Source organism: Quercus robur, chromosome 4 (assembly GCF_932294415.1).
Source record: "Quercus robur chromosome 4, dhQueRobu3.1, whole genome shotgun sequence".
Lineage (NCBI taxonomy): Eukaryota > Viridiplantae > Streptophyta > Magnoliopsida > Fagales > Fagaceae > Quercus > Quercus robur.
The window spans coordinates 70,144,853-70,158,449 of NC_065537.1; the positions used below are offsets into that span (position 1 = coordinate 70,144,853).

At 37.0% G+C, this 13,597-nt stretch overlaps 1 protein-coding gene across 6 annotated transcripts in view; it reads right to left on the reverse strand.

The window, feature by feature from the left end:
* Positions 1-13,597, reverse strand: part of LOC126723527 (putative F-box protein At1g32420) — a 105,768-nt gene that overhangs the window by 49,766 nt on the left and 42,405 nt on the right. For 5 of the 6 annotated variants that reach the window (XM_050427053.1, XM_050427056.1, XM_050427052.1 and 2 more), the window contains exon 2: positions 21-697. In XM_050427053.1, the coding sequence (XP_050283010.1) occupies positions 21-697 (677 nt within the window). Of the gene's footprint in view, positions 1-20; positions 1,068-13,597 lie in introns of all 6 variants that reach the window. The other variant, XM_050427049.1, reaches the window with a different exon arrangement.

Here is a 13,597-nt window from a genome sequence, read left to right on the forward strand (position 1 = left end):
GAGTTGAATCAAGCTTTTACCAGAAATTCCCCTTGCTGCTCTCTACCCATAGGGAAAGTGCATCATTTGCTTTGTCGAATAAGACTGGTTTGTTGAGTAAGACAAGGCTCTCCACATAATTATCAGCACAAGAATTGAATGACTGCCCATAAATGCCCAAATTCTTAACTTGTTTACTCTGAGGGTCATATGAAAAGAGTTTCGCATCAGTTTTTAGGTCTGCTTCCACAATAACATGACCATTCTTCCGGACACCTAATACCCTTCTAATAACTCCACAGAGATCAACAGTACACAGTTTACTCCAAGTCTTAACAACGTCATATTCTTTCATGACCCAAATGGAACAAGAATTACTGAACATACGTGTATAACATACTAAAGAAAGCGATCCCCTGAATCCGAAAATTTCAAACTGAAGCTGGGATCTGAGTATAGACTCTGGCAATGATATCATGCGAAAAACCTCATCACCAAAATCAAATGACAAAATAAACGGACAAACTTCTAATCCCCTGGTGTTGATGCGATCTGTCACCTGAAAATGGACAGCCCCGTTTATAAAGGCCGCACCATTACAACATTGAAACATAATCCCAGGCGAAAGCGAATCGCCAGCACTAGTTTTTCTCCAAGCGCTATCTTTAAGAGAGTAAACCTCAACCAGAGGTCGTGGTTTGGGTGCAATGCTCACCACCTTATAATCATTGGTCCGCGCATCAAACCCGAAACCATTAATCACCTCGCTGTTAGTCTTGGGGAGGGTAATGAATTTTCTAATACAGGGATTCCAAAGAATAATCTGCTCCTCTTCACAAAGGCAGAACAACCCATTCACAGAACCGATTAATCTAAGATAGCTGAAAGAGAGTGGTAAAACAACATTCTGAAACTGATGAAACGAGGAGTCAGAGTCATTATCGTCATCGTGAATGAATTTGTAGCAAACATCGTGCTGGCTAACGATTAATTTGTTGGAATTGGAGGGAAGTGAAAGTGATTGAGTGAGGTGGGAATCGATGAAGGCAGAGGTTGTGATTAGAGAGTTCCATGATTTAGAAACGCTCCTGAATCGAATTAGGGATTTCACGGGTAGTCTGCACAGTATCTGAAGCACTACTTCCTCTGGAAGATAGTCCGACATTTCTTTCAATTCCTTCCTCCTCAATCACCAAATTGAAGATGCGAGGGTTGAAACACTTTGGACGAGTGGTAAATCCAAACACTTCCGATTTGCAATTTACCCTTTGAAGTTTGAGCTAAAGTTCATTTTAAATCATTAATTTTTTTTTTTTTTTGGTGCATTTTTAAATTTGTGTCAACTCACATGTGAGCTTAAAATAATACCCTCTCCTCCCAATTTATTTACCTTCTATTATATTTTGAAATGTCCTAAAATATTGTCTAGTTTCTAAAATTAGAAGTCATTAATTTACTAATATTCCTATTATGTCTCTACTTTATTTCTAAAACCATTTGAAAAGAGAACCAACAAATATTTAAAGGCAAAAACACTATTTTAGTTCTTACATTTTTGAGTCATAATCAATTTGGTCTCTATATTTTCGTAGCAATCAATATGATCCTTATTATTTTTAATTTGCAGTTAGTTTAGTCTCTACTGTTAAATCATTAACGAAAAATGCCTACATGGCAAACAGTGTGCACTGTTGGCACACTTTAAGATCATGTGGCAACTAAAATAATAATATTACATGCCACATCACCTGGAAAAAAAAATTATCAGTTTTAAAGAAAGGAAAAAAAAAAATCAAATCTGTGAAGAACGTGAACTCAGAAAAAATCCAACCCAAATCCACTTCTAGCATATTTTTTAAGAAAATCCAAAAATAAGATCAAACAAATATGTGGGGGTGTTTGGTTTGTTTTTTCAAACAACCATTTTTAGTTTTTAAACAACATTACACGTATTTTCACACATTTTTTCACCCACACGTATTTCCACAAATGTTTTTAAATAACAATTTTCAGTTTTTAAACACATGTACCAAACGGGCCCAAATAGTTAACCTCACAGAAGATTTGGCTTTGTGGTTTCAACTTCACAAATGTTCATAATGGGATTGACATAAGTGGGTTAATACAATGGGTATTTTATCGAGCACTTGGTAGTTGACACTTGGTTAAGAAGCAAAGGCTTAGAAAGAAGAGATGAGATTTTTTGTATTGCTCAAGCACACAACTCTCTCAATTGTTCAAAGAGCCAAGAACAAAAGAAATGAGAGAAAGGTTTTTTGACCTACATGGGTTCTCTCCATTTTGCTATCACTATACTGTTAACTGTGTGTTTTTCGTTTTGGCTAAGGTGCTGCAAGGAAGAAAACGATCTCAATGCTCTATTTTTAATCATTCGATATTTGTCTGTTTTTATTTTTGGATTTGCTTAAAGAATATGCTGGAAGTGGACTTTGGTTGGTTTTTTTTGGGTTCACGACTCACGTTCATCCTAGATCTGCTTTTTTTCCAGATGATGTCGCATGTAATATTATTATTTATTTTAGTTGTCACTAAACTTAAAGTGTGCCAACAGTGCACACTGTTTGCCACGTAGGCATTTTCCATTAGTAAGTTAACAGCAGGGACCAAATTAACTGCAAACTGAAAATAACAGGGACCAAATTGATTGCTATGAAAATGTAGGAACTAAATTGACTGTGACCCTAAAATGTAAGAACCAAAATGATGTTTTCGTCATATTTAAAAAATCAATATTGATTAAAATGATAAACTAGAATTTGTATTTGAAGTAATTCAAAATTGCTTGGAGCCAATACCCAATAGTTTTTGTATTGTGGTAGTTGTAGATTTTTCAAATTTGATTAAGAGGATAAGTTACAATTTGTGTTGTGTAATTTCAAAAATGCTAATACTAGTAAAGAGCAAATTTTTGTATCTATAATTTTAGATTTAATATTCCTATTTTTTGATAAATTTAATTAAGGGTAGTTTTGGAAACTTTTACATTTTTTTTTAAGGTAGACAAGACAATAAATGATGTTCCCTTAAAAAATTTGATTTTTGAAACATGACAAACAAATTCAAACTGATTAACTCAAAAGAACTCATTTAGTGGGAACTCAACATTCTGAAATTGATGAAATGAGGAGTCATTATTGTCATCGTGGATGAATTTGTAATGCTCTACTTTGTTTCTACCATCGCGGTCGATAACAATTAATTTGTTGGAGTTGGAGGGGAGTGAAAGTGAATGAGTGAGGTGGGAATCGATGAAGGCAGGGGTTGTGATTAGAGATTTCTATGATTTTGAAATGCACCTTAATCGAATTAGGGATTTCACGGGTAGTCTGTGCAGGATTTCTAGATCGAATTAGGGATTTCACGGGTAGTCTGTGCAGGATTTCTAGCAGCACTTCCTTTGGGAGATGATCTGACATTCCTTTCAATTGAGAATTTGAGGGTTACGTGAGAACGAGTGTGGAATGAGCTACGGCGTTAAAATAACTTATATAACTTATAGATTTTAGTTACTTCAACTAATAAAGACAAAGACATCTAGGGTTAGACCATAAATTGAAATTCTTTTTGAAAAAAAACTTATAACTTCTTTTTTTAGAAAAAAAAAAAAAAAAAAAAAAAAAAAAAAAAAAAAACCTTATAATTTGGATGGTAGAGTTCACCATAAAAGTATAAATGTGAAAAAGAGGAAACACTACACATTTAATCGCTCCATTTGTTTTGATATAAAAAAAATTTCAAAAAATGTTTTTGAATTTTTAGGTGTTTGTTTGCATATAAAATGTGGTCAAATTTGTAATTTTTTTTTCTTTGTTGATTCTAAAAGCCTAATGTAGTCATAACCTGGTTGATGTGTCATTGCCTCCTGTTGATGTACCATTGCCTTTTTGAGCTAGCAGATTGTTTCTTTAAGAAAAATAAAATTACAAATCCTCATTGTCAATTTTTCCCCAAAATTCAAATTTAAAATTAATACAATTTCATGGAGAACTCCATGTTTAAAACAGTTATCACCACAATTTGGTTCAACAATTAGTAGTAACCATTGCCTTTTTGAGTTGTGGTTCAACAATTAGTAGTAACCATTGCCTTTTTGAGCTTGCAGATTGTTGCTTTATCTCTAACATATTAAAATAGTCATCAAAATTAGTAATAACCATTTTTTCTAGGTAGTGGGTTTTCGGTGGAGTTAATTATCCGAAAATATTGGTACTGATAACTGATAAGGATTAAAGAGATCGTGATAGAGAACATGATAAGAAATATTAGAATTTTGAAATCCGAAAATTTGTAGTAATTTAGGAACTGAGTAGTGGTCATAGTCTTGCATTGTGTAGAGTGTAGACAGCTTTAATTGGATAGTTTAGATATACTTAAAAGTTACACAAATTCAAAAAAATTTCATTCTAAAAAAGAAATTTAGTAGCTGTTTAATAGTGGTAGACGTGTAGAAGAATTTTTAAAATTGGATGTATTAATTTAGTGCAAATGCAATTAGAAATAGCTAATTGTGGGTAATCTTTTTTTAAAAATTAAAAACCTGATAAGAGAGTGATGAGTGTTTTGAAATTTAGTATTCGACGTTGTTGACCCTATTTCTAAAAAACTCACTATCTATTCATGACGTGATCATGGTGTTGATTTCTAAGACATTAGTAAGAAAAGTTATTGGATACTTGATGAAGGTATTTTTTACTTCAAAAAAATCTGGTTGAAGGAAGGGAATCTTCTTATAGATAGTACTAGTCTCTAAGCACGCACGTTGTGGGTGCTTAGAGACTCTTCTTCTTTTCTTTTTTTTCTTTTTTTGGTAAAAGTTAATAATTTGTATCTATTATAATTTATAAATATATATATTTTTATTTTCCAAACAAATAAAAAAGATAAAGTTTAGAGATAAGCAGTAACTGTAATTTCTTTTTTGAACGTGAAGGAAAAAAATCCTAAATTTTAGGAGTTCTCTATTTGAATTCAAAATGAAATTTGTTATTTGACATTTATGACCATATTTTTAAATGAAGTTACTCTTCACTAATGAGGGTATTTTTGAACCACTTAAAAGTGGGGAATTCTCTTATATATAGTATAGATAGATATCTTTGCAGTTTCTTAGATTCTTTAAATACTACTATCCTCATCACACGAGCTTCGCGCGTGCGATGAGGCTCTTTATTTTATTTTTTTGTTTAGTATTATAAATTTTCACTAATTCTAGCTTGGATGGTAGAGTTCACCATAAAAGTATAAATGTTTAAAAAAGAAACACCAAACCACCATACTTTAATAATTTTCCAAAAAAATTTAATCACTCCATTTGTTTTCAAAATAAAATATTTTTAGGAAAATGAATTTTTAGGTATTTGTTTGCATATAAAATGTGGTCAAATTTGTAGAATATTTTTTATTGACCGTAAAATCCTTTATAAAAATCTGTAAAAATGTTTTTACCTTTAAAATTTTGATAAAATATTGTACAAAAACTCATAGTGACTTTTCCTTACCCTATCTGGTAGTTAGGTCATAGGTCGCGTGGGCTAGGCAGCTAGTGCCGATAGTTAGACAACTAATGCTAGTCATCGAAGCCATAGTTTTGATGATCATGTCGGGGTCCACTCACTAGAGCTGCTATTTCAACGATCAGTTATTGAAGACACAATTACGAAAACGGTGCTAGAGGTCTGATAATCGAAGCCGTCATTCCGATTACAAATATTGTAAGTTTAGTCACTGAAAACACCACTTCCAATAGTCTTTGACAATTCGATGCCAGAGCCACCGTTTTGGCCACTAGTTCCAATGATCCGGTCGCCTAATCTTTGGCATCAGTAGCTCCAATGGTTGAGCCACCAATTCTGATTGTTTGCTAGAAAAAATTTACTTATCATACTAAACACCTAAAAATATTTTACTTCAAAACAAATGGATTTGTATCATCTTTCGATTCCAAAATCCCACAATTTTTTATTAAACAAGTAAAATTTAATTTGCTAACATGAATACTTCAATTTTTCCTCACACAAAAAAGAGTCACAATATTACATACAGTAATAACTTTTATGGACTTGAATTCTTTTTTTTTTTTTTTTTAAGTATGAAAACACAAAGTATTTTTATGAACTCCTTTATTATGAACTCCTTTATAATTTCTCACACCTGTATCAATTTGAATATCAAATATGGTTAACTTCTTTGATTATAAAAAAAATGATAACAAGTTAACAACTTCAAAGCATATCTCACTGCAGTTCAAGTCGGTCGCTGCACAGTCGCGTCGTAACGACAAACACATTACCAATAAAACAATAAAACACAAGAATTGTCTCACAAGACAAATCATATCTCATAATCACCTTCTCACCCAAAAAAAAAAAAAAAAAAAAACTTCAAAAACCATAGTCACATTACCTATATTGTAATAAACTATAACAAATCAACCAAGGATTGTCCAACAAGTGTCAATTTTGTGGCATTAAGAATCCAACCAACCAATGAATTCTAATCAATTCTTCAATAAATAAAGACATAACAAAACACCCAAAACAAATCAATATCCTATAAAGAACCGACTCAAATTTTCTCTCATTATGTACCATACTCCACAAACATAGTTGCATAGAAAATATTCTTGAAATTCATTTTCTATCCCCTAAACATCCATGAAACAAATATATATATATATATATATATATATAAATAAAGTGAAATAGTAAGCTAAGAACCACAGGCACTTTATTCAGGATGATAGACTTGTGTTATACTTGTGTCGTACTAACAATTTTATATTATATTTTTTTAGAAATTACTCATATTATCGTGTTGTATCTGTGTCCATACCTAAACCTGTGTATGTGTTTGTGCTTCCTATATAGAAAGTAACTATTGTGTATAAACAGTTCTAATCAATGAATTCTAATCAATTCTTCAATAAATAAAGACATAACAAAACACCCAAATCAAATCAATATCCTAAAAAGAACCGACACAAATTTTCTCTCATTATGTACCATACTCCACAAACATAGTTGCATAGAAAATATTCTTGAAATTCATTTTCTATCCCCTAAACATCCACGAAACAAATATATATAAAGTGAAATAGTAAGCTAGGAAGCACGAACACTTTATTCAGGATGATAGACTTGTGTTATACCTATGTCGTACTAACAATTTTATATTATAATTTTTTAGAAATTACTCGTATTATCATGTTGTATCCGTGTTCATACCCAAACCTGTGTCTGTGTCCGTGCTTCCTATATAGAAAGTAACGATTGTGTATAAACAGTTCTAATCAATGAATTCTAATCAATTCTTCAATAAATAAAGATATAACAAAACACCCAAATCAAATCAATTTCCTATAAAGAACCGACACAAATTTTCTCTCATAATGTACCATACTCCACAAACATAGTTGCGTAGAAAATATTCTTGAAATTCATTTTCTATCCCCTGAACATCCATGAAACAAATCTATATAAAGTGAAATATTAAGCTAGGAAGCACGAACACTTTATTCAGGATGATAACTTGTGTTATACCTGTGTCGTACTAACAATTTTATATTATAATTTTTTAGAAATTACTTGTATTATCGTGTTGTATCCGTGTCCGTACCTAAACCAGTGTCTATGTCCGTGCTTCCTATATAGAAAGTAACAATTGTGTATAACTATAAATAGTTCTATCTACAGGAAATGGAAAGTGTCAAACTATGCAACTCTAAGGGTATATCTTATTGCGTTGTGCTTGTACATACATTTGAAATGCACAGCAGACGCAAGGTTGAAACTATCTCAAAAAGAGAGAGAGAGAGAGAGAGAGAGATGCTTCTTTCAACTTTTTCAAAAAACATAGGAGACCCACTGATGAAGCGTGACTTTGTCAGTTGAGTTGAATGTGTCTAGATGGATCCAAGCTCTCGTCTGGATGGTTACGTAAATGAAAAGACAGCTCCTTCAAGGTGGTCACCAGTGTGGTGCCTGTCACAACGTCTTCGATGCCAAAGTTAGAACAGGGAAGTTCTTTGTAAAATAAAACAGAATAGCAGAATAACAGTAAGTGTCTCTCAGAGTTTCTATGTACCTTGTGTTGGCAATGTGAGGGCTTTATATATGTTGCCTTGGATTCTAGCCATTGTGGTTGATATTGTGATGTTAATGCCTTTCTTGGTAACGCCTCCTACTTAGTAATGGGGCTTTAATATGCTTCCAACGGTCTGTACAGCAGGTTTTGTAACCATCCGGGGCATTATTGGCAGCATTGAATGATCCTGCTACCCTTGTCAGTGACGTGGGCACTTGTTTAGGCTCGTCTCAGAGAATGGTCTCGTCTGTAATTGATTTCGTCAGTCTCATCAACTGCCCCCGTCTTGATTTCGTCAGTCCTGAGGGAGGCGCCAATCTTGGAGGAAAGATACAATCGGTGTTAGCCAGCTGTTTGTGCTCTAGATTGCAAATGTTGCGACTTCTTCGATGCTAGGGTGCTTTTGGACCTCCATGTCTAACTTCATGCTTGTTGACCCTTCCTCTGACGAGGCCATTCTTACGATCTCGTCTACTGCCATGTTTTGGCCTCTTGGGATCTGCACGAATTCCAATATATCAAAATCCTGGGCTAGATGTTTCGTCAGCTTGAGGTATTTCTGCATTCTTTCCTCCTTTGCTTCATACTCTCTTTTAATCTGCCTTATTACTAATTTCGAATCGCTCCGAATGAGCAGCTACTTAGCCCCGAGTGCCTTCCCGAGTCTCAGCCCCGTCAGTATTCCTTCGTATTCAGCCTCGTTATTGGTGGCTGGGAACTTCAGTTGAACTCCATACCTGAGCATTTCCCCGTCGGGGGTGACTATGATGATCCCGACTCCCCCTCTCTTTTAAGCTGACGAACCATCAGTCTAGATCATCCACTGTTCTGTCTCATTGGTGGGGTTGTCATCTTCTGGGAGGGTGAACTCGGCAATGAAGTCCACCAGAGCTTGTGCCTTGATGGCTGTTCTGGGGTGGTACTCAATGTCGAACTAGTCAAGTTCAATCGCCCATTAGACCATTCTCCCTGCTGCTTCAGGTTTGTTCATGGATTTTTTGATGGGCTGATTCGTCATTACCAGGATGGGGTTCACCTAAAAGTACGGTCGCAATTTGTGCGAGGCTACTATTAATGCGAATGTGATCTTTTCAATCCTTCGGTACTTGGCCTCAGCCCCTTGGAAAGCCTAACTAACGTAGTAAACTGGGAGCTGGTTCTTGTCTTCTTCTTGGATTAGGACTGCGTTCATGGCCGTAGCTGATACTGCCAGATACAGATATAAGTCTTCTCCTTACTTGGACAGACTCAGGAGGGGTGGATTGCTTAGATAACGTTTGAGTTCCTGAAATGCTGCCTCATATTCATCAATCTAGGCGAAAGCCTTTTTCAACGTTTTAAAGAAGGGCAAGCATTTTTCCGTCACTTTAGAGCCGAACTTATTAAGTGCCGCAATCCTCCCTGTGAGCTTCTGGACTTCTTTGACGGTCTTGGGTGACGTCATGTCGAGGATGGCTTACACCTTCTCCGGGTTTGCTTCTATTCCTCTCTGGGACACCATGAATCCCAAAAACTTTTCCGAGACTACACCAAAAGCACACTTACTAGGGTTCAGCTTCATCTGGTATTGTCTAAGCATGGCGAACGTCTCCTTCAGATCGTCCAAATGTGTCAGTTCTTCCTCGCTCTTGACGAGCATGTCATCCAAATATACTTCCATTTTCCTCCCAATTTGTTCGCTAAATATTTTATTCACCAGCCTCTGGTAAGTTACCCCTACATTTTTTAATCCGAAAGGCATTACCTTATAGTAATAGAGCCCTTGACTTGTGATGAAAGTAGTTTTCTCCTGGTCTTCTTTAGCCATCTTTATTTGGTTGTACCTCGAGAAAGCGTCCATGAACGTTAGTAGTTTATACCCCGTTGTAGAGTCTACTAGTTGGTCTATCCTCGGTAGGGGGAAACTGTCATTTGGGCAAGTTTTGTTCAGGTCCGTGAAGTCCACGCACATTCTCCATTTCCCGTTTGCCTTCTTCACTAAGACGACATTCACGAGCCATTTTGGATAATACACTTCACGTATGAAGCCTGCTATCAGTAATTTGTTAACCTCGTCTGTAATGGCCTGGTTCCGTTATGGGGCAAAGACCCGTCGTTTCTGTTGGACGGGCTTCTTTTCAGGATTCACATTTAACTTGTGCTCGATAACTTTCGGGGATATGCTAGGCATGTCCTCGTGGCTCTATGCGAAGACATCAAGGTTTTCCTTAAGGAACTGAACGAGCATTGACCTTATCTAGGGACTCAATGTCGTCCCTATCCTTGTTGTCTTGGTTGTCTTTCCTTCTACCAGCTCCACTTCTTCTAGGGCTTCTACTTTATCTTCTTCCTTTTCCTCGATCATCCACGTATGGTTCTCCTTCGCAACCAATACAGCCTGGTAGCATTCTCTAGCTAGGACTTGATTTCCTCTTACCTCGCCTACACCGTTCTCTGTAGGAAACTTCACCTTTAGGCAATAGGTGGATGTGGCTGATTTCCATTTGTTGAGTGTGGGCCTTCCAGTGATTACATTGTATGATGAGGGGTAGTCCACCACCAAGAAGTCTAACTGACGGGTCAACTGCTTCGAGTAGGTCCCCACTGTCACCTTCAATGTCACTATGCCCTTAGGGTATACCCTATCTCCATTGAAGCTGATGAGAGGTGAGTCGAATGGGCGCAGTCTTCCAGGATCTAGCTTCAGCTGCTAAAAAGCGAGTAGGTAGATGATGTCTGTGGAGCTGCCATTGTCCACAAGGATCCTCTTGGTATTAAATCCTTCAATCATAAGTGTTATGACCAAGGGGTCATTATGAGGCTGCTTCACCCCCCTTGCGTCTTCCTCGTTGAAAGACATATCTTGGTTCGTTCGTCTCTACTTGAACGGGGGTACCATGTGGACGCTGTTCACCTGCCTCTGGCATGCTTTTTTGAGGGATCTGAATGACCCTCCTGTGAATGGCATTCCTGCGATCGTCTTTATTTCCCCAATCACATTCTGTGGGGGCTAGAACGGGTGATCCTCGTCCTTGGATGAGGACTCGTGCTAGCTTTTATTGCCGTCTCTGAACCTGCTAGACTTCCCCTTCTTCACATACTTCTGCAATTTTCCTTTCCGTATCAACTCCTCTATCTGTTCTTTTAGGTCTCGATAATCCTCTGTGTAATGGCCATGATCTTTGTGGAACCGATAGTACTTGTTTTTGTCACGAACATTGAGGGATGAATGTAACGGCCTTGGCCATTTAAGGTAGTGTTCATCCTTAATCTATGCCAAAATTTTATCAATAGGCATAACTAGAGGAGTGAATTTTACCGTTTTGGGAGTTTTCTCGTCTTTCCTTTTACCCCCATCATTGATCCATCGATCTGGATGCTCCCTTTTTTGTCCTCTACGATCATTTTCATTTCTTCCCTCATCTCCCGGCTTTTCTACATCCTTTATGGCAGCTAAAGCATCCTCGGTGTTCATATACTTCTGTGCCTTTAAGAGCATCTCCGCCATTGTCTTAGGCGGATTCTTCGCAAGTGAAACCACAAAATCTCTAGACTTCAACCCTGCTTAAAGGTCATCAGTTGCACCTTGTCATCAGCTTCGTCTACCTCCAGAGTCTCCCGGGTAAATCATTTCCCGTACGACCTCAGGGTTTCTTTTTCCCCTTGTCTGATAGTGAGTAAATGATCAGTTGGTCTCTTCGGGTGTTGTCCTTCGACGAAGTGGTGCAAAAAGGCATTGCTTAATTGCTCAAAATTGTCGACAGACGATTTTGGTAACTTCGTGAACCACTCCTTTGCAACTCCCTTGAGAGTTGTAGGGAAGGAACGATACAGTATCTCGTCAAGAGGCTATTGGAGGCCCAGAGTCGTCTTGAAAGTGTTGAAGTGGTCCAGAGGGTCCTTAAGCCCGTCAAACGGCTCAAGTTGAGGTAATCGGAATTTAGACGGCACAGTGCACTCCAAAACTGCCGTAGTGAACGGCGAATCTATTGTCTTGACCATCCTATCCAAACTCTGATCCATCTGCCCTTTAATGGCCTTCCTCAACTTGTCCATCTCTTTTCTCATCTCCCGGAGAGGGTCCAAGTGGGGTTCATCTGGGGTAGTCGGCCTTCGACGGTCACTCCTTCTAAGGCTATCTCCTTCGTCCTCTTGATTGGAACTAGACCAGTTTTCCTCCTGTTGAAGCCGTACCTTCATTTCTTGATTCTATCTGGTGAGCTCCTTGACAGTGGCTGCAAGAGCCTGAATTTGTTAAGCCAGAGCTACAGAATCTTGGTTGGATTTCATCAGAATAAGGAAGTTGATTGGAAACTATGCTTTCGACCCTAAGTACGGAAATGTCGTTTCCCATAGATGGTGCCAAACTGATGAAGTGTGACTTCGTTAGTTGAGTTGAATGTGTCCAGATGAATCCAAGCTCTCGTCTGGATGGTTACGTAAATGAAAAGACAGCTCCTTCAAAGTGGTCATCGATGTGATACCTGCCACAACGTCTCCGATGCCAAAGTCAAAACAGGGAAGTTCTTTGTAAAATAAAACAGAATAGTAGAATAATAGTAAGTGTCTCTCAGAGTGTCTATGTACCTTGTGTTGGCAATGCGAGGGCTTTATATATGTTGCCTTAGATTCTAGCCGTTGTGGTTGATATTGTGTTGTTAATGCCTTTCTTGGTAATGCCTCCTACTTAGTAATGGGGTTTTAATATGCTCCCAACAGTCTGTACAGCTGGTTTTGTAACCGTCCGAGGCATTATTGGCGGCATTGAATGATCCTGCTACCCTCGTCGATGATGTGGGCACTTGTTTAGGCTCGTCTCAGAGAATGGTCTCGTCTGTTTTATTGAGCTCGTCTATAGTTGATTTCGTCAGTCCCATCACCTACATCATTTGAAAATTAAAAAGTTAAGCGAAGGTTTTATGGACATGTATGAGAGGACCTAGAATTGTCCTTGATATAAATTATTATTATGTTTTTTATGTTTATATACGACTAGCTTGCAACCCAATGCATATACATGGATATACTTAAAAGATATATTATTAATAGTCGTTCTTATTTTTTTTAAACTCTTTAAAAAGTCTTGTAATAATATTATTAGGTAGAAAATGTAAATTGCCCATTTTATTTTATTTTATTTTTTATGTTTAATAATTCTAGACTCTTTGATTTTTATACGCAGTAACTCACTTGAATGGATATTTATGATGTAATCATACATTTGACTCCAAAATTAAGACATAAAACTCTCTTTAAAAATAAATAATTTAGGACATATGGCGCAAAATTAGACTTCAATTGTATAATATAATTGGATTTTCTCTAAGTTTTGCATATATATATATATTGTAGGGACACAAAATCTTTAACGGCCCGGCGACGATGTTGGGCTCGCACACGGAAGGTCCCCCACAATAATATTTGTAGAGAGTGGGCTTGAAAGGCCAGCATTGGGTCACAGGGCGACATTTCGGGCCGGACTATAGGTGAACCGATATGAGATAGAGCTTTGGGCTGGATATTCTGGCCCATCAAT